Consider the following 23696-nt stretch of genomic DNA (forward strand, 5'->3'; position numbering starts at 1 on the left):
GAACATGAAATGTAAACGATCTCTCAGAATAACAAAAACAGCTCTCCTCGGAGCAGCGAGAGCATGACAGGCCACAGATGTACTGAGGATCTGTCTTGATGGGTGCCTCCTCCAGGTTCAGTGTTCTTTTCATTCTCTTCTACTGGATTATTCCCTCGCGTTCACTTTTTCCAGCGCGTTGGCCTGTCTACCTCTTCAGGTGCCCACGATTCCTAATTCCTGCTTTGCACCTTTCGGGAACCCTGTGAGTTTACCTGCCCCCGCAGGTAAGACATTGAAAGAGAAGCCAGGACATGGAAGAGAAACTGACTCATGGCTCAGCAGGCTCTGCGGGGGGGACCTAGCGGCTACCCTGGCCAACAGGGGGCGGCATCATTACCCCTTCGTAGGCCTTCTCGTAGCCGTCGGGGTTGAGGGATGGGAGGATGTGAATCCGGGTCTCCTCCACCAGGCGGACGATGCGTGCGTTGCCGGCCAAGTACTCTTGGCACAGAAACTGCGTGAGCAACAGCGTCAGCTCCCGGCCCAGCACCTCGTTGCCGTGGGCCCCTGCGATGTAGTGGAACTCTGGCTCGCCTTCACTCGAGGACAGGAAAAAATACAGTCCATATGGGCGCTTCTAGCAGAAGAGCCCTTACCATTTAGGATTAAAAAGATCTCTGAGTAATAGCAACTTACAGTTTTACCCCATCTCATCTTACAAATGGGCCCCCCAAGTTCTATCACTACCCTTTTTTAAAATTCCCCAATAGGTACGTAAGAAAATGTGTAAAAAATTCATAGATGATGCCAGCCCCTGGGTAATCATATTTATTCTTATTTAGCGAGAACGGAGAAAGTGATACAGTGCGTAAGGTTGAAAATTCACAAATTAAACACAAGACAGGGCAATTATTTTTCTCTTTGGGGAGGCAATCGTTCTCCTCCAAAGAAGGTCCTATTAAATCTAAAAGGAGATAGAGATGGATAAACAGAAGCAGAAAACAGACCAGCAGGGGACATGGGCACTGATGCAATTTTATAAGGGGCTGCCTTTGAGTTCTTCTTCTTCTCAGCTCACTTTCTCCAATGTTGGGGCTTATCAGAGCCCAGCATAGGCTGACAATACTTATTCTCTCACTGGCAAAGCAACTACTTTTAAGGAAATGTAATTTTATCTGCAGATCCAGTCCTTACACTTTCGAAGGAACTCCTAAGAGGAACTCCTGAAATACTGACGAATTTAGAGTTGAATGAAGCAGGCAAACCTCAGACTTAAATATAAGGGGATTTCTAAAAGACTTGCAGAGTTACCAAAAAGAAAACCGGAGAAGCCCCTCTGACCCGGAGAATCCAGGTTCCAGAGTGACTGAAGGAGAAATGGCGGAAGACAGGAAATGCTCAAAAATGGAATTAAATTAAAATAAAAAATTAGGGGACCTCCCTCTAATTTAAGTCATTAATAACTTAAGTCCAAGATTTTCTTCTATAAAAGGATTCATGGATTCAGTCCTAACCACCTCTGGCCACTTTCTTTGGTCAGTGTGACTGGCCTCAGGAGCTGGAGAACAGAATGAAACATGGTTCATTTGGAGTAAAGGAAGGTATGACTCCCTTAAATAAGTCAACAGCCTCTAACTCAGAAACCAAATTTGCAGACTCTTTGTGTGCGAGTGGCATGTGGATGGCTCCTGGCCTGTTTCACGAATGTTCTCATGGAGGTGAGCTATCTCCTGGTCCTTTAAGAAGAAAACAGGCATGGAGGGACAGGTGCGTCACAGCGGGGCAACCTCACCAACTTCGTGCTCGCCAGGGTGATCCGAGATCTCCACGGCATACAGCTTCAGCCCCTGGTGGCTCTTGCCGATGTTGTAAATTCTGGTGATGTTGGGGCACATTTCGTTCACGACCTTCATCAGCTGAAAAACAAAACAGTTAAGGCTCTGAGCAGTGGTGGCTAGATGCTAAAGGAGCCGAGCTCCCCAGACCACCACCTGCTGTTCCCCTCCCACAGCCCCCCTGCATGCCCTCGCCCTCCCCAAACACCAGCACCATCCCCTCTGCCTGGAATGTTCTCCTCAGGTTGTAACTCTCACCTCCCTTGGCTGTGGTCTCACCTTTGTACTGTGGTTTCCTGTTTTCTTTTTGTCTCCTCGCTAGACTACAGATCCTTTAAAGGACACACTGAGCCTTTGATCCCTATAACCCTGCCTAAATAAACATTTATTACTGAATATCCATTTTTTCTCATCATTTGGTAAACACCTTTGATGTGTCAGGCTGAGGGAAGACACGGCTCCCGTCCTCCTGGTGCTCACAGAGCAGCAACAAAGGGGTCACTGGATGGCCCAATCCACTGACGCTAAGTAACGGGGTGCAGGGAAGCCATGATAACAGCAGGTCGTGTGGTGAAAAGGTGGAGAAAGCAGGCTTTGATGAGGAAGAAAAATTAGATGTGTGTCATTTCCTGAATTTTGCATTTAAAGTTGAGCTTGCTAGACAGACAACTTTGGCCTGAGGGGGTGAGATGAGCTGCCAGAGGAGGGAAGGGGGGCACTGCTAGTCACAGGAGCACAGGCTGCCCTTGAGAGGAAGGAGCAGCTGACTACAAGGGCCGGTCATCCACAACAGGGCACAAGCAAAAACCTGCCGTCACTGGGGAGACGGCATGCGAGGGAAACGTGGCTTCTGTGCCCATCACCGTGGGGGACACGCACATGCTACAGGGTTGAAGTGGGACCTCGTGCTCCGCACCACAACTTCCCAAGGGACACAGTGACAATGTCACTAATAATGTCAACAATCGCATTAGCCACACGGTCTATTTCTTCCCTGACTTTCCCTGTCATGACCGCCAGGTGAAGTAGGTAAGGCACAGTGATTGCCCCCATTCTACAGATATGGAGACGGAGGCTCAGAGAACCACTGAGGGATTTGCCCAGGGTCACCCAATGGGTACCAGGTGCTTTGGACTCAGGGCTCTTCTCCATCCCTGCAGGTGCAGCAAAGCAACGAACACCAGCCCATCTCGGCCGCCCATTCCGTCAGCAGCACACCATGACCATTCTGAAGATGGCCGCAGTGCACTCACCCTCTGCCTTGGGGTCCCGCATACTAGTCCCTACGAACTCCAGCCATCCTCACCTCCCAGCATCAGCCTCACCAGAGGGCCCACTGCCTTGGTTGGGATCAATGACCAGTTCTGTAGACACTACCGCTCGAGTCATCTTTAACTAGGCAACAAACACAACCGTCCTGCATGCAACCTGACTGTCCCTTGATGCCCACCCCAACTCTTTCCTCCAGTCAGCAGCAGGAGCGACACACCACCTGCATTCTTCAAGATCAGGACGTTGACACTGGAGAACAAGCTCCACCTTCTGTCGGATGCACACTTAGTCATGGAGACATCTCTGTATGGAATGGCCTCAGCCATGACATACCAGTCACCTCCTCATACCCCAGCCATCCTAGCATTTCCCTCCCGGCCACATCACCTCTTTGTGGTGTGGCGTCACGAGCACCTTTACACATGAGGATGACACAAGCATTTGAGGGGTCTCCTTTATGAAGGTTCTTTACAGTTCTCTCTGCACAGAGAGAAATCCTCTCTGAAATGCCAGGAAAGGGTTCCCCAGGGGCCACCAGTCCCGTCAAAGACCTGGCTGGTGATCCACCTTGCTTATTCCTGAACAGAGCCTAAGACTTCTTACTGGAGTTGCGGTCTTGATGGTTAAAGTGACAATAAGGACTAGAACTTCTTCCTGGCCTCAGAGCATGCATTCTTGGCGGGGGGTGGGGGGGGTAGGGGGGGAACATCATCCCCTCAGAGGTGAAAACCAGTTGTCTGGGGCTAAAGGTCTCACACATCACAATGCTTTGTGGCCCTCCAAAGCTCAGCCCTACCCAACAAAATCTTACTCGTTAATATTTAATATAATGGGTTAAGAAATTATAAGAATTTATTAATAAATAATTAACAATTGTTAATTAATTATTAACAATATAATAAAAATATTAATTAATTAATTATTAGTTAATGATTGTTAATATTTAATATAACGGGTTAAGAAATTATAAGAATTTATTAATAAATAATTAACAATTGTTGATTAATTATTAATAATATAATATATAATAATTATTAATTAATAATTGTTAATATTTAATATAATGGGTTAAGAAATTATAAGAATAATAATAATTAAGAAAGTGTCTAAAAAGCTTCCTGGGGGGAGGGGGTGATAATGAAACCAGGTGAGAATGATCACCCAGAGAGCACCTGGGTTTGCAGGGCTGAGCCCCATCGAGACTCTGATTCTCCATCCCGGAGACGGGATACACTTTGCCAACCTTGTGTCTACTGAACCCTCTGTTCTGCTGCTTCCCTACCCCTCTGCAGGAGAGAGAAACAAAGCGCTCTTCTCTAGCAATTCAGTTTCCAGTAATATACATCCTGCATAAAGGATGCTATGATGATAGGCATGATGGCACTTGCTGTGGTGTTACACCTTCTCCCTGGGAGCACGGAGCCCAGAGATGACCCAGTGCTCCAGGGCAAGAAGGCAGCAGGGAAGAGCGTGCTCCATCCGCTCCCTGGTACATTCTGCAGCAGCATGATCACAACTATGGGGACAGCATGGAAGGTGGCTCGTGATCCAATGTTGACTGAGGAATGAGAGCAAAATTATCCCCACTCTCATCAAAACTGAATGAATTCTGCAAATGCAGAGACAAACCCTGGACCGGAATGGGGGAAAATGCAAATGGCTGATTCTTGAGGGTGGTGGGCTCAGGGAAGATGGACCTTAGATTTTGGGTTTGCATTTGATGTTGGCACAATATTGTTTCTCCAATGAATTAAAATGTTTTTTAAAAGGGTGGGGAGAAGAAAAAAGTCCCCTTCCACTAGCTTTAGTCATTTGCTTGGGAAACAGGCACTGTATCTGGTCCCATGGAAGAGGAGTCCCAGAGGGCGGGAGGGAGAATGGTGGTAGGAGGCACTCCCAGGGTGAGGAGGTGGGATTGTCCAGGTCTACCAGCGGGCTGCCCTGCCCTGGCTTCTTGCCACAATCACCCACACTCCCGGGCAGGCTCAGCCACAGCCCCTGACCCACCTTCACTGCCCTGGAAATCAACGGCCCTCGCTGGCTGCCTTTGACCCACGTCTGCATCACAGCCTGCTCCATGGCCAGCCAACCGGGACTGCCCGAGCCTTGCTCCCTGACAGCACGCGCCCAACACCAAGGTGAAATCGTGAACCTTTTCCTCAAAACCACTTATTTTCCTCCCTTTGTGGACAGTACCCCCCACCTCCTCAGAAGCCCGCCCGACCCCTCTCTCCAAACTCATTCCAACAGGAGACCTAGGACTAGCCAGTCCTCCTCAGAGATGCCTCTCTCTCATCCCTCTTCAGGCCTGCTGGCCCCTTTCTCAGAGACCATGTTCATCCCCACCAGTCTGCTCCCCACATGCCTTCCAGATGGATCTCCCCAAACACTGCTCTGCCATGTAAAATCCTCCTCTGGTTCTCAGATGCTATACAAAAGCCTCTCCCAGTGCTCCGGCAAGCCTCCTCTCCTGGCAGACTGATGCAGAAGCATGCCGCTCTGCGCCTACCTCCAGCCCTTTGCTCTGGCTGCCTGGGGTGCCCTCCCTTCTGTCTCCGCCTGCCCAAGGCTGGCCAAAGGCCCCGGACCATAGCCGACCCCATCTGCAACCAAAGCCCTTCCCCACCAAGCCAACCAGGCCGGTCACTCCTCCTTCCTATCCCCCAGCTCCCTCCCTGGAAGGACCTCCAATGTACATATGTGTCTAGTACACACTACAGAGCGACACAGCCTCTGCCTTCAGGGTCCCAAAGGAAGGAGATGTATATAGACAAAGAGGTGACACGGCATTGAGAAACGGTGACACTTGCCACGGAGGCTGGAGCATTCCTGGAGGGGTGGCCTCACTGTGCCTGCGACACCAGCGTTGCGCAAGCTGCTCATTGCCCTCCCCTCCCCTTCCCTTCCCAGCGCCTTCAAAGTCAGTGCTCTAGAAATATTTCCTGCACATATTCTCAGCATTTCCCATGCAATATGTTTTTCTATTTTCTCTCTTCTCTTCCTGCTCCGCTGCTGTTTCTCTTTTTTTTTGTTGTTGTTGTTTGTTGGAAATGTCTCTCTCAATACTAGGATAAACTAACATTTTTTTTTTTTCTGAAGTAGGAAGATTTCTATAGTAACCCAGCAGACTCCATACGGGGAATTGCTAAAAATGCTGGCTTCTTTTTCATCCCCAAGGGCCAGGAATCCAAATGGCAAATCAGTTCCGGCTTGAACACTGTTCAGGACTGAGAGATGCTCCCTAGAGTGGTTTCCAGCCGAGGGCTGTGGAGCCCTGGGGTCACCCACCATCCATCACCTGCAGGAGTCTCACTGACCATTCCAAGTGTCCCCTTGGCTCTCCATGACCAGGTGATGGGCAGCACAGCTGCCCACGGCACAAAGTGCATTCCACTAGCTCTCCTCTTCTGGAAGGATCCGATTTTCTACCCGGAGCAACTCTTTACAGATACCAGCTACCCAGAGTCTCGGTGCAGTAGCTCCTTCTAAATGCATTTAGATTCATTGCTTCTGACATTATTGCACCAGCTGAGTGGATATTTGCCTAGTTTCTGGGCTCACAAAGAAACCCTGACACGTGCAGTGAGCAAAGCTGTGTTAACCCGCAAGTGCTCCGCGCCATGGCAGGGTGGGCAGAGTCTTGTGAATGCCGGTGATTCACAGACCTCAGGTCCACACACAGTGTCCCAACTTCTGAAGAGCAAGATAGCAAGACCATATCTTTCGCAGGTCCCACCTCTAAGTCTAGGCTGGCAGGTGTCTGGAAGCTCTGGGTGAGTGGCTCAAATTCAATGCCATTGAGACAAACTGGGTTTGTCAATTCCCTGGGATGAGGCGGAGAGGTCTCTGGGCTCATTGCTCTGACCTCAGGATGGTGGGACTTGGACTGGACGGCAGGCTCTTTCTCTCGGCACCCACCAACCCTTGCTTTGAGCCTCGCTAATTTGCCATTGGTGAATCCCTGTTCTATAAATGTATTCATGAGGATATGTCCCTGTTCTGTCTCTTCAAACAGATTCTCAGGTATCCAAGGATTTCTCATTCGTCAGCCCTCCTTGATCTTTCCTAGCACCATGCTGGGGGCAAAGGCCGGACAGGGTTTCACAGGCAAAGCACTCAGCAAGGGCCCTGCTCTTTCATCTTGTCCTAATTAACGGCTGGTCCCTTCTCCCTTCTGGGCCCAGCATGCAAATACCGTCCATGGCTCGGAATTACTTGGTTTCTGTAACTAAATCTGGGGATAATCTCAGCTGGGACGGACTTTCGCTCCGAATGGCACGAAGGCACTGAGCTCTGTAAAAGTATGGAGCAGTAGTTCTGAAGACTGGCCGTACATTAGAAACACAAGGAGACCTGTTAAATATTTAGACCACTGGGCTCTTCTCCTAAGGATTCTTTTTAAAAAGTGGCTTGAGGTGGGGTTCAAGCACAGGTGTTTTTCCAAATTTCCCCAGGTGATTCCGTGATAGAACCAAGATGGAGAACCAGAGAGTGAATAACAAGGGGGGAAGAGCTCTAGCTTTCCTCAGTGACCAGACTTCCCCATCAGTAAGGTCCGGAGGGCTGACCACGTTGTTGCAGGTCAACTGCTAACACAGTAAATTAACGTGGGTCCTACGTGAAGGCTTCTGGCTGTGACTTTTATCAGTGGTGCTCTAGATCCTTTTTCTTAACTCTTCCTATGACTAAGTCAGTTATCACTTGAACACACAGTGAGTCTTAAGAACTATTATCAAATCAGAAAAGTCTGGATCCAGATTCTGTTCCAACCACTTGCTGGAGTGGGAGCCCTCGTCGGGTCACCAGAAGCCCCGTGAGGCATTCTCAACGTAGAGACTACAAGCATTCAGGGTGGTTTCAGAGAACCAAAACAATCATTCAGATTCCTCTATCCCAAACACATCACCCTAATCTCTAGAGGGAAAACAAACAACGAACAGCGCTGTTCTTCTGGGTACAGGATATAACGGCCCTGAGAAATCCAGAACTTACCTGGCGCATTTCCTTGTGGCTGTGGTGCTTAAAATCCAGGTCATCAGTGGTGGTCATTTCATTCCTTCGGTGATAATAGTTGTTTGGATCTGGGGACAGAAATATGGTTTGGAATTCACTCAGGTAATTCGGTTGCTTGCGGTGGCTCTGTGAGTTGCCTGATTCACATGGAGACACGACCCACTCTCCAGCTTCTAACAAGTGCACTGAGGTGAGAGTCAACTTTTGAGAAACATCTCAGGACTCAGAATTAGCCAGTGGTGGAGATGGACCTGGAGCCAGAATGCCTGGTTCAAATCTCCACTCTTCTATGAAGTGCTGTGTGACCTTGGGTAAGTCCCTGGAGCAGTCTCTGCCTCAGTTTCTTCACCGGAAACAGGGAAGAAAGGTACTTCCCTCATTGGATCATGGTTGGTATTAGCTGCAATGATCTATGTGCCTGGCAAACTGTTGGCCCTGAATGAATGAATGAATGAATCAGTGAACAAGTATCACAACGGTATACATAAACTGAAACTTCTGGAAGTATGGTACTTACTACTAGTTACTCATCCAGCATTCAGTCCACTTCCATCCTTCCTAACAGAAACCCTGTGTGGTTTGGGAATCACCCCAGTGCTTCCAGGAGACAGACCTCGCATCCCAGCTCAGGGAGCCTGCAGGACTCATGTCAGTCAAGCAGAGCCCAGCACAGCCTGGTGACTCTTCCTGGTCCAGATGGAAGAGGAGGACTTCAATGGCACAGAGGAGTGACTGAGAATCTCTCCCGAGTAGAGGACAGAGAGAACCCCGCCAGCATCAGGACTTACTTCCAATCACGTGACCTGTCGAATTCCCTTACTAAGCCGGGGTGGGGTGGGGGCTGGGGTTTCTGTTGTTGGAGTCGGAGACCCCAACGGGCATGATCAGGCTCTGAAAACACTGATCACCTATGGGGACTGGGATTCAGGGGTCTAGGACAAGAGGTCTGCTCTTGACTTGATTCTCTCTCCCATATAAATTGACCTCTTCCTTTAATACATGTAAATAAGCCCTGTTGTTTATATAAATTACGAGAACAAAAGATGCTCAGAAGAAAGGACAAGCTGGGGAAGAGGAGGGAGGAGGAGGATAAAGGGGAGGAGCCCTCAGTGGATCTGGAGGTCTTTCCCTGGACCTGACCGCAGCCAGCCACATGGCATCTCCATCTGGATGGTGAAGCCAGAAATCCTTGCCCAAGAATATGCTGCTTTAGACACAGGGGGCTCTCCTCACCCAGATATCCTGTAGGCAAGGCTGAAGCCACAGCAGCTGTGGGTTTGGTTCAAGAGGCTCAAAGAGGGGGTCCAGAGGCAGTGGCCGCGTGCTGGTGGCTCAGCGATGAGCGTGTGCTCCGAGTGGTATCGGGAGCCGTGGGTCCCGATTTCTGCCACCAAAGGTGCTCCTCAGATCAGCTGCCTGTGAGACCAGCCCAGACCTCCTGAACCCAAATCCACAGCAAAAACAATCCCTGCTGAGTCCCCAGGCTGGAAGTCTGAGGGGCACCGTGTTAAAGTGCTGAGCACGCTGCAGCAGGAGCAAGGCCCCGGACATACCCTGCACGCTGGGGCCACCAACCGGGCCCAGGGCCGTGGCCGCCACAGCCCACCTTGCCACGGTTCGCCCGTTCTCACCTTGAGAACCAAGGCTCCCTGTAATGAGCTCAAAATCACACAGACACCCAGACACCGAAAACCAGATTTTAATATCTGCAAAAGTGTCATCTGCCAATAATGCCATGAGAGACAAGGACTGGGCCTGAAGGGAGTGAATGTGAGGCAGAGGCTGCCACTTGGCCCAGGAAAGAGCGGAAGCCGGTCAGGTTTTGCACAGGCCCCCCCAGCAGGTTTCTAGCACTTTCCTTCTGGGGGAGTGTGGGCTGACCACACACAAGCCGCAGTCTCCTGGGTTTCCAGACCTCTATGTTTCAAAGCAAAGTAAAGCATAGTTTTCCCATTAATTTATACTTCATTTACCCATATGATGTTTTCTAAGAGCTACGCAGCACTCCCCAAGCCCCAGCGGCCTCTTTCCAAAACTCTTTAAAGCCCCTTTGTCTTCAAACACAAGTTATGCCTTCAAGTTTCTCAAAAAGGATTGAAGTAGAACTCAGAACTGTAAGTACAAAGGAGCTCCACGTTTGGCAACGTTCCGCCTTCCTTAAGACTAGTCAGTTTGCCTCAGGACAAGGGTACAAGCTCTGGAGTGGTCTCAAAACCACCGATCAGTTCTCCTCACAACTTCCCATTGTCCCACATTTGGAGCAAGTAGTTGTTTGTCAATGGATTCTGATTGGATAAAGTTTTGCTGAGAACCTATTAAGAGCTCAGTACTACAGATGAAGAGAATAGGTAAAGAGAGGAGTAAGACCCAAGTCTGGCCCTCTTGGGACCCCAAGTCTGCAATCCCAGCCAGTTAGTCAAACTACTGGCACCTTCTTCTTTCTGTGGGCAAAAGATCCCCTTTTCCTGTGGGGAATCCATTCCAGATGTTTCAGATAAAATTGCTGTGCCCAGCATGCACCGTTTTGCACCGTTGTGACCAAGGTCCAGCCATAAAACACGTGTCCTCTATCCACTGTCACTGGCTCGGAGGTGATCCCAAGATCCTAGGAGCCAAGCTGGGAAGGAATCAGAAGACTTTTCTCCCAGAGCTGTAGGGGGAGAGTCTCCTGTTGGAGTTCCTTGGACGGTGGGATGAATCTGGGGTATTGATCTCTCTGTCCATGAGACAGACACGAGGGGAGCCCCGACCCCCTGGGAGGATCCCGACACAGGAGACCTATTCGTGCCTGAAGCCAGAGTCAGAGTCCAAGCCACCCCGGGAATTTTCATGTAAGTGAGCCCAAATCCCTCCCCCCGGTAAGCTAATCAGAGGAGGGCTTCTGGCATTGGAAACATAAGTCCTGATTCAGTCTGGGAGGCCTTTATCCTCACAGATGGAGCTTGGGAGAATCAGTCTCCTACTTCCCTTCGAGTGTGTGGTTTCACACGTCATATGGGCTGAACACTAGCTCCTTCCTTCCAGAACACCTTAGCTATGTGGACGAACTCCCGACAGGGCGTGTGGAGCCTAAAACCATCCCCCTGACTTTTCTTCTCTTATTCAGCTACTTAAAATCCTGCTCAGCCTGAACTTGCCTACAGATTATGCCTTTTGGGGGTTGAATAATGCCCCCCCAAAAGATACGTTGGAGTGCTAGCCCGTAGCCCTACCCGATGGGCCTTATTTGGAGAGAGGCTTTTACAGAGGTTAGCAAGTTAAGATGGGGTGATTCAAGTGGACCCTGACCCATTTGCCTGGTGTCTCTAGCAAGGTGGGTGCAGACACAGAGGTAGGCACATGAGGAGAAGGTTCTGTGGAACTGAGGGCACAGATGGAGTGAGACGTCTACAAGATAGGGAACCCAAAGACTGCCAGATGACTGCCCAGAAGCTGGGGTAGAGACGGGGGCAGGTTCCCCCTCCCCCTCCCCCTCCGAAGGACCGGCCCTGCTGATGCCTTGATCTCGGTAGGACTTCTGGCCTTCAGGACCGAGACAGTAACTATTATTTCAAACCACCCAGGTCTGGGCAGTGTTTACGGCGGCCCGAGGAGACTGCTAATAGCCAGGACATTCCTACCTCCTCACCGCCGTGGACACCTGCTCTTCCCATCCTCACACACACGCCAGCTCACTCCACGGGGCTCTTTTCATGACAACAGTGATAATTCCAGGCCAAAACGCATTCCTGGAAATCCAGGGTAGGGGGTCAAGGTTCTCAGACTGTTCTGCTTTGCTGTTTGCTTGCTTGGGGACCTTTGCCTGACAGGAGTGGGCGCTCAGTAGGCGGTGGAGAGGCATCTTTGATGGAAAGGAGAATCCCGTGTGATCCGGAATCGCGGGGCTCATGATGCCTTTGACATTCCTCTCCAGGGCAGGCGATCCATAGAGGCAGAGACTAGAGGTCACAGGGATGGCGGAGGGGATCCAGAAGTGACGACTCAATGGGCCCTGGGTGGGTTTATGGGTCCACGAGGAAATTCAGAAACTGGACAGAGCTGGTGCTTGCAACACGTCATGAGTATGCTAAATACCACAGCCTTGTATCTTTAAAATGGTTCAATGACCATTACAAGAGATTCACCTCATTTTTTGAAAAAAAGGGCTGCCTGCCTCAGAGTGCTCTCTAAGGACGAGGAGGCCACCGGAGGCTCATTGCCACAGCAGATCTTCCTGTATCTGCCTCGAGGCCAGCCTCGCCCCAAGGAAGTGCCCGCCACTGTGTCCCTGTGACCTCAGCCCCAACACCCCCTGCACACACGCCTGAGTGCAGATGGCCTGGGACCAAATGCAGCCCGAGCACCAATGAGCTGGCCCCCCGATGAAAACAAGTCACCTCTGCCCACAGCCCACCTGACTGTTCTTATGACAAGGTCATGCCAAGAGGAGCCAGGGGAGGGCCAGGAAGCCCCAGCAGAGCCCGTGTTGCTGTCGGATCATTACTGTCCCTGGAGCCGTCAAACCCAGGGCTGTAAGTGGTTCTGAAGGGGAGCAACACATCACTCAGGCTATTTTCCTTTCGCCCCCATTTCCTATAATCCCCCCGCACAACCGCTCTGCTGGGCTGCACGCAGAAGCCTGCAAGCCCTCTGCTCGCTCGGCTGACGCCACTTCTCCAGACAGTCCCAGGGCCAACGTGCAGCCTGAGTGACAGGAGGAACCCTCAGAAGAGACTTTTGTCAAGAGTGCTCATGTTTCTACAGTTCCCCAGCAATCAACATGGGGCGCTTGGACCAAGAAGAGAAACCAAGGCTTATTTAAACTCAGTAAGGGCACACTGCCCTCGGTCGCAGGGAGGACAGTGGCCACCAGCAAGGCTGGATTCCCCTGAAGTGAGCGGGGTTCCCTGGGGGTAAGGATGCCCGACACGCTTCCCTAGTTGCACTGCGAGAGCTCCTGGGGCAGTGAAGCCATCTGTCCTGTCCCCAGATCCCTGGGCCCTGCCTCAGAACAGGCACATCCTATGTGTTTGATGCAGGAATGCATGAGTGAGGAATGAATGAAGGGGTGGATGGGTGGCTAGACAGCCCGATCAAGGGAGGCATTCTGGTTTCTCGAAAAGTAGAGGTTTATCCCTATCAGCAGGTCCTAAGAGCAGTACACACAGAGGACACAGAGGACAAAACTAAACCAGGACAAAAAAGGAGACATCTTCTCTCTCAACTTCCCACCATCCATGGGGGCTGCTGACCTTAGAAACATACCAAATGGTCTAAGCAAGGGCAGTAGAAGAAGAAAGGAGGGGAAAGTGGGAGAAATGACATTTGTTCCACACTGTGTGAGGGTACTCTGCAAATGGCTCTTGCTGAGCCTTCAGTGGGGGGAGGGGTCTGTGCATCAAGAACGGAAGAGCCGGTGAACAATGGCAGGGAAGGCGAGCAGCCTGCGTGCATTCCAGGGGAGCAACAGAGTCCTTCTCGTGGAACTCATGGCTCTGAAAGGCAAGGCTCCATCTAGCCGGGATGGGAGAAGAGCAGAGAGGTCCTAGTCTCTATCTAAAAAAGAAAAAGATGTTCAAAGCAAAGAATGGGCAGAACATATGAACAGACACTTCTCCAAAGAAGACATACAAATGGCTAACAGACACATGAAAAAAATGTTCATCATCATTACCCATCAGGGAAATTCAAATCAAAAGCACATTGAGATAGCACCTTATACCAGTCAGAATGGCAAAAAGTGACAAGGCAAGAAACAAGTGTTGGAGAGAATGTGGAGAAAGGGGAACCCTCTTACACTGTTGGTGGGAATGCAAGCTGGTGCAGCCACTATGGAAAACAAGGCGGAGATTCCTCAAATAGTTAAAAATAGAGCTACCCTACGACCCAGCAATTACACTAGGGTATTTACCCTAGAGATACAGATGTAGTGAAAAGATGGGGCAAATGCACCCCAATGTTCATAGCAGCAATGTCCACAATAGCCAAACTGTGGAAGGAGTTGAGATGCCCTTAAGCAGATGAATGGATGAAGAAGATGGGGTCCATATAAACAATGGAATATTACTCAGCCAGCAGAAAGGATGAATACCCACCATTTGCACCGACATGGATGGGACTGGAGGAGATTATGTTAAGTGAAATAAGTAAAGCAGAGAAAGACAATTATCATATGGTTTCACTTATCTGTGGAACATAAGGAATAGTATGGAGGACATTAGAAGAAGGAAGGGAAAAATGAAGGGGGGTAATCAGAGTGGGAGGTGAACCATGAGAGACTATGGACTCCAGGAAACAAACTGAGAGTTCTGGAGCAGAGGGAGGTGAGCCCAGTGATGGGTATTAAGCAGGGCATGTACTGCAAGGAGAACTGGGTGTTATACGTAAACAATGAATCATGGAACGCTACATCAAAAACTAATGATGTACTGTGTGGTGATTAACATAAATAAATAAGTAAATAGAAAAAAGAAAAAGAAAAAAGAAACAGGTGTTTCAATCCCACTCATTCCCCTCCCCCAACCCGGAAGCCCAAGGGACAGGAAGTCAGAGGAAAACGGAGCCAGACAGGAAGTGGGAAGCAGAGGAGAGGTCTAGGCCGAGAGGGCGCGGTCTGGGCAGCATGGCAGCAGTCCAGAGATCCCCTTTGCTGGGATGACCAGGAGCCTTAGGGACAGAAATGCTGACTGTCAGGTCTGTGTGGTTCTATGTTACATGCAGCAAAGCCCCATTTTTATCCCCAAACCTCAGCAGTGAGCCCTCACGTGGATCAGCATCCGAGGAGGCTGTTGCTCTCGAATCCAGGGGGAAGGGAGATGATGGCATGAGCTGACCAGGAGCAGCACTGAGAGAAGGCACGGGAAGCAGGAGGCAGAATGCAACCCCCTGGCAAGGGCAGGCGACCCCTCCAGCTAGCCCCAGAAGTACCGGGGGGCAGGTGAGGAAGGGAGACTCAGGTCCTTCCATAGGTACATGGGGAGGGCTTGGGTCATCTCACGGCGATGCTTTACGAAAGGGCAATGCAGGAGTGGGAGGACGTAGTCCCCGTTCTACAGGGAAGCTCATGACTCCACTTCAGACGTGAGAAAAGCGAGGCATGGGGTTCTCCCACAAGTTGCACAAGACCACAGGTGCTGGGGGGTGATCGCAGACCATGAACCTGATCTCATCAGGAACGCATGCCCTTTCTGTCCACCCAGCTTCCCTGAATGGGACATGAATTCTTCTCTCTCTCTCTCTCTTTTTTTTTTCAGGTCACACAAGGCCCAGGCAAGCAGTAACAACGAAGCCAGCCCGTGGCTGGGATACTGCCCTTCCCGTGAGCACTTCTAGTTTCATCCCTAAGAGGCTGAACACGTCGCCCTTAGCAAAGCAAGACAAAAAAAGGGCCACAGCAACTTCATGTTCCCACACCTGTCTTTTCAAAACCCAGGCCGGGGCCCAAAATAATGACCAATGCCAGGATGAGGAGGTACTCAGCCTGTGGCCTTCATGAAGAAAAGCAGCAAAGCAATGAGACTGACGACATCTCCTGCAGCTCTGCTTACCCAGCAGAGCCCGTCCGTCCCCTGATTTCTCCGTAGTGATGAGAGTGGGGAGGGGCCGGGTAAACCAGGTCAGCAAGACCGGTGGTGGTCTCACGATTGGAATATGCTCTCAGGGACTTATGCCTGGGAGGGCATGGGCACCAGGGAAAGGGAAGGAGGGGCAGTGTGTCCAGAGGTCCTGGCCCACCCACGAGAATGATGGTGGGACATCTGCCCTTAGCAGCTCTTCTGTGTTGAAGGGAAAAGAGCTCCTGCACCCAGACCTCCTCATGGCCCCTCCCAAGGTCTTGAGCTGAATCCAAGAACCCCAGCCCTGTACCGATCGAGGGACAGTCGCTCAGATCCGGTGACAGGGAAGACGAGGTGGGAGGAGTGGTGCTTTCCCCTGGAAGGTTGGACTCACACCTTCACAGCACCAGGGCTCACACACGGCCCCATCCCAGGCCCTGAAAATCATTTCCTGGGCCCCTGGGCGTGCTCCTAATGCCCTGTGGGGAAATTGTACGCAGAGCAACAGGGCCCTTTCCAGAAACAGATAGCACACATGGCAGTATTGTTTACACAGCAAAGAGCTGAGAACCACCAACTCTGTGACCTTGAAGTCGGCCAGCATGCATCTTAACCTGAACTATTCATTATTTAAAAAATGTATGTTAGGAAGCCTTCCCCAGTTTCTGATATGCATAGATCTTTAATCCATGCTCATCCAAAATGGGCAAGTCCATTCAAATGTGGGGGAAAGGACTTCTTTTTACTTTTACTTATTTATTTTAGAGAAAGAAAGAGAGAGCACAAGTGCAGGGGGGCAGGGTTAGAGAGATAGAGAATCTCAAGCAGACTCCACGCTGAGTGTGAAGCTCAACCTGGGGCTTGATCCCAGGACCCTGAGGTCATGACCGGAGCTGAAATTAAGAGTCGGCCCGACTTTTCTTTCTTTCTTCCTTCTTTTTTTTTTTTTTTTTTTTTTTTTTTTTTACTTTTAAATAATGAACAACCGAGAAGGTATTGTGTTAAGTGAAATAAGTCAGACTGAGAAAGACAAGTACTATATGATTTCACTCCCATGTGGAATTTCAAAAAAAACAAATGTATGAACAAGCAAATGAAAAGCAGAATCAGATCTGTAAGTACAGAGAACAAACTGGGGGTTGCCTGAGTGCAGGGACAGTGGGGTGGGGGGTGGAGCAAACATGGATGAAGGGGAGCAGGAGGTCCAGGCTTATGGTTATGGAATGACTAAGTCACGGGAATGAAAGGCAAAGAACAGGGAAGACAGTGTCTGATCCTGCAACCGCATTTATGGTGACAGATGGGAGCTACGATCGGGGTGGGCACAGTGTAATCACCGTGCTGTACACCTGAAACTCATGTAACATTGTGTATCAACTATGCTCCAATAGACAAACTGGGTGGGGGGAGAAAAAGAATAATAAAATATATTTTGAATTAAAAAAATTTAATTGTGGTCCGATACATGTCTGATTTACCATCCTAACTTTATGAGTACAGTTAAGTAGTGTTAAGTATATCCACATTGTTGTGAGACAGATCTCTAGAACCTTCTCATCTTGCAAAACTGAAACTGTAACCATAAACAACACTCCATTTTCTTTTCCTTTTGAGCTTTAAAAATCCTATTAATAGACAATGGCATGTGGTAATTCATTTTCCAGTTCAAACATTTCTGGACACATTACTCACGAAAGCTTGAAAAGACTCACCCCCTTCCTCTGCCCTGACCGGAGAGTTCTCAGGAAGATGGCAGGCATGGAACAAAGAGAGCAGAAGCAAAGGTAAATGAATTTTTCATAAACAAGAGTTCCCGGAAAAACAGACTCTGGGCGATTGCATTTAGACCACAAGGTCACCTTGGGGTTGAGCAGCTGAGTTGTCTGGGTCATCTCTGTCTTTGACCTCATTACCTCCCACAAAGGGCCCACAGTAGGGCGATGAGCAAGGTTCATTTACCCACATGGACAAGGGGGCCCCTGGGCTGCCCCAGTCCCTCAGATGTGACTGCCACCAGGAGGCACGGACAAAGGCCAGTTCCCCTCTGGGCAGACTGCTATGTAACTTCTAGAAGAGAGATGGCCCTTAATGTTTGGTGTTGGAAATAAAGCCAGTCCAAGTCTGTCCTTGCAACCCACCTAGAATTAATGCTGTAACTCTGCCTTTGTGTTTAATTACCCCCAAGGACCTATCTTCAAACACACACAGAACCAAGAATAACTTCACAGGGAAATATTTGTTTCATGAGACTGTCACAGGCTGCCCTTTGCCCTTTACCAACAATGGATGAGTTCCTGCCGCAGAGAGAAACCACAGCCCTGCTTTCTTTTTTTTTTTTTTTTTTTTAAGATTTTATTTATTTATTTGACAGAGAGAGATCACAAGTAGACAGAGAGGCAGGCGGAGAGAGAGAGAGAGAGGGAGGCAGGCTCCCTGCTGAGCAGAGAGCCCGATGCGGGACTCGATCCCAGGACCCTGGGATCATGACCTGAGCCGAAGGCAGCGGCTTAACCCACTGAGCCACCCAGGCGCCCACAGCCCTGCTCTTTCAAGCAAGCAGACGGAGGCTGTGATGAGTGACACAGGAATCCAGGCCTCCTGGCCTGGCTCAAAGAGGGCCTCTCAGTCTGCAGACTCTCCGCACTCTGGAAAGCCCAGTGGGCCCTGGGTGGCAGCAGGTGGACCTGAGTGACCACTGCAGGATCAACCAGCCACAAAAGGAGGCCCGGGTCCTAGATCAGGCTGGCTTACAACAGCCTCTAGGGCTCAGCCTTGAAACGCACATGCCCTTTGCACCAGCGACCCTATTTATCATAATCTCACGTAAGAACTCATCCCATACTTGAATAATCCTACAATTCACACAGTAATTATGGACTCACATAGTGACACAGAAACAAAGACGTTCCTCGTGTGTTTCTTTATGGAACCAAAATATTGGAAACAACTGAACTTCCCACAGTAAGGCAATTACAAACAGGATTTTTGTCTATAGACTAGATAAATGCATCCACAAGACAGATGGTCTCTAATAGTTTTAATGACATTAAAAAAAAGTTTTGTAAGCTAGTAAGTCCAAATATATAACAAAGAACCTGTCTTGTGTGAGTGTGAGTAGGTAGGCAGATAGACCCATCTTTCTCACCAATACAGAGTTTGCGTTCTAAAAATTCGTACTTGGCAAAGCAAGAACTTGGCTATTGTGGGATTGAGAGAAAAGCAATAAATGACATTAAACGTGCTTTGAAAAGCAATAAATATAAGTTCACAGTGGGGGAGGGGGGCCGAATGGCTACAGAAATAGCTGTTGCTTGGCTCCTGAGAGCATCAGAGCCGATGATACCCCTCCCCAAGGCTGGGCGAACCCCAGAAGTAGCAAGGCCTCCCTCTCCCACTAGACAAGGGCAGTAAGGAAAACTATATAACCCAAAGTTGTGTTGCTTGCTCCCTAGGGACAGACCGCAGGTGTACAGGGATGTAGGAATTCCTATAGGCCTTAATGAAGAGCCTTAGGAATGTGCTAGGAGCTAGCTTCCTGCCCTGCAGATGGCAGGGGTCATCTACAGGCTCCATATGGGCACAGACTTCAAAGCTCTGAAAGGCTAGACCAAGCCAGCCACGAGCCAGGCCAGATCAGCCTGTCCAGAGAAAATACCAGCAGGGCTCCAGAGGACACACCTGCAACTTCAAGTCCCCCTCTTCCTGGCACCCTGAGATCACACCCAGATATCATCAAGTGAAAATAGGCCTCGGGAGATAAAGAGGCATTTACCCAAAGACATAGGTACCCAAGCAAAGCGACTTAGAGAGAGACTGTGTACATGGTCACATTTAAAATTAATTTTGGCTACCTCCTCTACTCCAAGTAGTGGGAGCACTCAGGGACAATTAAATATGCCATGAAAAATTTTCTCTAATTTTTTTTTCTTTGCTTGCTTCAGAGTGGTAGTGTTGAGTGAATTTTCAGCCCTGAAACGTGCACCATTGCCGGCAGACACAACCACAGCTGGCACATCACTTTGCTACTCCCCAAATAAGCATTGTGTTTCTGGGTGGGATGAGGGGAGATTTTTATTTATTTTCTTTCTGCTTAGCTAGGTTTTCAAAATATTCTGCAATAGATGTAGTTTTTTTTTTTTTTTAAACATGAGAATAATATTGCTTGGATTGTTTGTTGTCACCTTGGCTAGGCACCTGTTCTCCATCAGCAACCCCCCCCCAGCAGCAAGTCGGGAAGGGCAGGCTCACCCGGCAGGGGGCAGCCGAGGATCTCCAGCCTCATACAGATGCTCCCGTTGTCGAACCAGGACTGCGGATTGACGCGGATGTAGCGGGCCACCATGGGGATGGGCAGCTCGTTGAGGACAGGGATCTCCTTCTCACTGTTTCCTTCAAATATCTACTTATGCACAAGGGGGGGAAAGCCAAACTCTTAGAGCTCAATTATCAAGGGGTAAAAGGGTAATTCACTCATTCCATAAGATTTCACTAAGGAACCCCCAGTGTTGGGGGGACATTGGGGGGGTGAAGAGAAATGGATCAGGCATGGACCCTGCCCTCAGGAAGCCCCCATCTTCTGGGGTAGTGGAGAGAAAAGGAGGAGGGAATATTTTGATAATCTGGGTGAAATCTATGAGTGTCATGGGACAGCCACGAAGCTTTGGGATTTCAGAAGAAGGAAAGGACCAGGCAGACCTTCAGGGAGCAGGTGGCATTTGAACTGACCTTTAGACCTATGGGGTGGGGGATTCTAGAGAAAAGCAGAGGGAATGACTGGAGAAGCCCAGAGGTGGGCTTCAGAAGGAGCAGAGCAGCGGGCCCACACTTCTGGAATGCAGGAGGAATGTGTGCAGGGGGTAAGAGAGAAAGAAGGTTGAAACCGAAGATGCTGTCAGATTAGGGAAGACTCTGGATGCCATGGGAGGATGGATGTGCTTGAGAACCCGAGTCAGAGGCTGACATGATCAGAACCGGCTAATCTGGAGCAAATCATGGAGCGGAAAGATGGATTATTAAAGAAAGCTGGAATACTCTTGCAACCGAGCAGCTAGGAGGGGCGCAGGCATACCGGCTGTGCCGCACGTCCCCCACATGACCTGTGGATTGTGGAAGAAGCTGCATCCCAGCAGCTCAGAATTTCACATGAGCTCTACATGGGCCACTTGAGCACTGAGCTTCAGGGCACAGAAGCCAGTTGGGGGGGTGGTGGGCAAGGGATGAGCACATTATCCATCATCGGTTTGAGTTGACACAGTATCACCAGACACGGAGGGGGGCACACATCACCTCTCTTTGCAGAGACCCGTGCAGCCCCACACCAAGGGCATGGACAGAGGGAACATGAAACTCACCATGTCTCCAGATCCGTTCTTAACAGTGACCCACGTATGGCTGTCATTGCTCACCATGACCTTGAAAGAGGTCACCCAGTCACTCCTACGAGAAAATAAAACATCACTGGAACTACATATTTTAAAATATTTAGCTCTGGGGAGACTGGGTGGGGCCGTCATTGAGGATCTGACTCTTGGTTTTGGTTCAGGTCAGGATCTTGGGGTCACGGGATCAAGCTACACTCAGTGCAGAATCTGCTTAAGACTCTCTCTCTCCCACCCATCCTCCCCCCAGCCGCCACCTCAACAATAGAAATAAATAAATAAACCTTTACAATGTTCCCCTCTTCTATGCAGAGGTGCAGCAATAAGGAAGATCCGGTGGAACCCTGAACCACACGGGTCCACGCATTCGTGGATTTTCTTTGATAAATACAGGGCAGTACTGTCAGCGTATTTTCTCTCCTTAAGATTTTCTCACATTTTCTTTTCTCTACTTACTTTGCTGTAAGAACACAGTACAGAATACGCATGTAAAATGTGTATTCATGGACCGTTGTGCTAACAGTAAGGCTCCCTTCTGGCCAACAGGTGGTTACTGATAACTGTTTTTGGAGAGTCAAAAGTTAGACACAGATTTCCAACTGTACAGGGTGTCGGCACCCCTAACCCCTGCCATTGTTCGAGGTTCAACAGTCAGCCCAGCAGAGGAAAACACTGGGTCACAGCCTGGCCCCACTGCTCAGCCTCCCCGTGGCCCCGGCCACCTGACTGACCCATCTATGCCGCTGCTGACTCACCAGTAAGATGAGGACCCTAAAAGCACCGGGCTCAGAAGATTAACGTGAGCCCTTGACGGTTCAATATTCCTAAACCCCTCGGACAGTGCGTGGTCCCAAGCCAGCCCTGCATGCTGGTGACACGCAAAGACCCATGGACATTGGCTTATTTCTTTCTACTGAGCATCTACCTCTCATGCGGTAGAAGAGTTCCATGTGGAAAACTAACCTCGGTAAAATTGCAAGTAGGTCTAAAAATTTCCTTGGGAAAATGATTTGGGAACATAACAAACTCGATGGCACCAACCACAAAAATAACAGCTTGACTGTCTGAGAGACACTGGGCTTCTCCTTGGCTGTCACAGCCGGGCAGACAATCCCCCCACCCCCGGCGATAAGCCAGTGCTCGCTGGGCCCAACGCCAGACCCGCCATCAAGTTCCGCTGCACAGAAATCAGAGGTGACAACAGCCAGAGTGGGCTTCCCAGGGTGGGGGTCCATCTGCTAGGCCACGCCCCAAAACCACCTTCATGCGGAAGACACATTTTTGTCCCTCAGACTCAGCTGTGTATAACATTAACTGGTAGCAAATATAGAAGATTTTCTCAGAGCATCATTTTTTTTTTAAAATTTTAAAACACTGGAACGAAACAACAATTCAGCAATCCTTAGAACATTCTGCCAGCTGAAGCACTTGGAGTCCTTTTCCTACTGTGACATTTCCTTGGATTCTGGATCCAGATCTATCCCCATGCGGTTCTGGGTTTCTGAATCAGCACGGCCTCATAAGTTTCATTTAGGAAGATGAGCTGCTTGTCTTCACGCGGGCTCATGTGACGGACTTGTGAAAATTCCTCCTAGGTGCTTCTATAGGTGCTTGGAAACAAACCTCCCCTCGAGGCTTCTCCCTTCTCTCCTCCCCACCAGCTCTGTCTGAAGACCCGCCAGATGCTGGAAGCGGTGGAACAGCGGGCTCCCCCCAGGGAGGGCGAAGGCGGATCCCACGCCTGCAGACCAACAGGCATCAGGAGTGTCTTGTGCAAGGGACCCAGGCACAGCGCGTGTCCTCTGCACGGCGAATATCCTCACCCCAAATACCAACCTGGGTCCCACATTCAAATAATCTCTAAAGACCTTGCAAATGCAGTCCCTTTTGCGGTCTGTCTCTGCTGCTAACGCCCCAGAGTGACCTGGGAAGGTTGCCAAGGCGAGAGGCACGTCCCACCTACAGAGATGGAGGCGATGGCCTTGAGAAGCCTCTCCGTCAAGAGAAACACACACACAGTAAGAGAGGGGCAGGAAGGAAAAATAAAATAAGCAGTCCAAAGAAAGGGGGAGGAAAAAAACAACAAAGAAATGAAAACCAAATAATTTCTCAAACTTAAAACAAATGTGGGCAAATCCACTATATGGTTTGAAGGGCAATTAATTGTTTATGTGGTTCTGACCTCCCCTCTGGGCTGCAGACCCCTGCCCCTTGCTCTGCCTGCCTGACGTCTCACCACTTCTCGGGGCCCAGCAACGTCTCAGATTTACCCCACCCCAGCAGATGGGTGCATGGCTCCTGCTCCGCACCCTGACCTGGGCCAGGCCGAGCTCCTGCCTCAAAAGAACTACTAGCATCCCCCCAGAGAAACAAAAATCCCAGGGTCTTCTCTGGCACCCCACTTTCCCCGCATCCCCTATGCCTCCATTGAGACCATCATCAAATTTTGTCAATGTCACCTCCCACATATTTCTGGAATCTACCCAACTCTCTCCATTTTCATAGCCCATTCTCTCTAGGCAGGACTGCTGCAGCTCTCTCTAATTGGTCTCCTGGCATTTAAGCTGCCTCCCAATCTATCCTGCAGTTAGACACCAGTTTTCTAATGAACTATTACCATGTGACCACCTGCCCGAAATACCACCCTTCTCTGGTAGTAAGACCAAAATCCTCATCACAGT

At 49.8% G+C, this 23696-nt stretch overlaps 1 protein-coding gene across 2 annotated transcripts in view; it reads right to left on the reverse strand.

The window, feature by feature from the left end:
* CPXM2 (carboxypeptidase X, M14 family member 2) overlaps positions 1-23696 on the reverse strand; it is a 127458-nt gene that overhangs the window by 20912 nt on the left and 82850 nt on the right. For both annotated transcript variants that reach the window (XM_047703218.1, XM_047703219.1), the window contains exons 5-9: positions 20989-21073; positions 19886-20036; positions 8082-8170; positions 1775-1898; positions 380-576 (exon numbers count right to left, since the gene is read on the reverse strand). In XM_047703218.1, coding sequence (XP_047559174.1) covers positions 380-576; positions 1775-1898; positions 8082-8170; positions 19886-20036; positions 20989-21073 — 646 coding nt within the window. The remainder of the gene's footprint in view (positions 1-379; positions 577-1774; positions 1899-8081; positions 8171-19885; positions 20037-20988; positions 21074-23696) is intronic.

The sequence above is a fragment of the Lutra lutra genome, chromosome 14 (genome assembly GCF_902655055.1).
Source record: "Lutra lutra chromosome 14, mLutLut1.2, whole genome shotgun sequence".
Taxonomy (NCBI): Eukaryota; Metazoa; Chordata; class Mammalia; order Carnivora; family Mustelidae; genus Lutra; species Lutra lutra.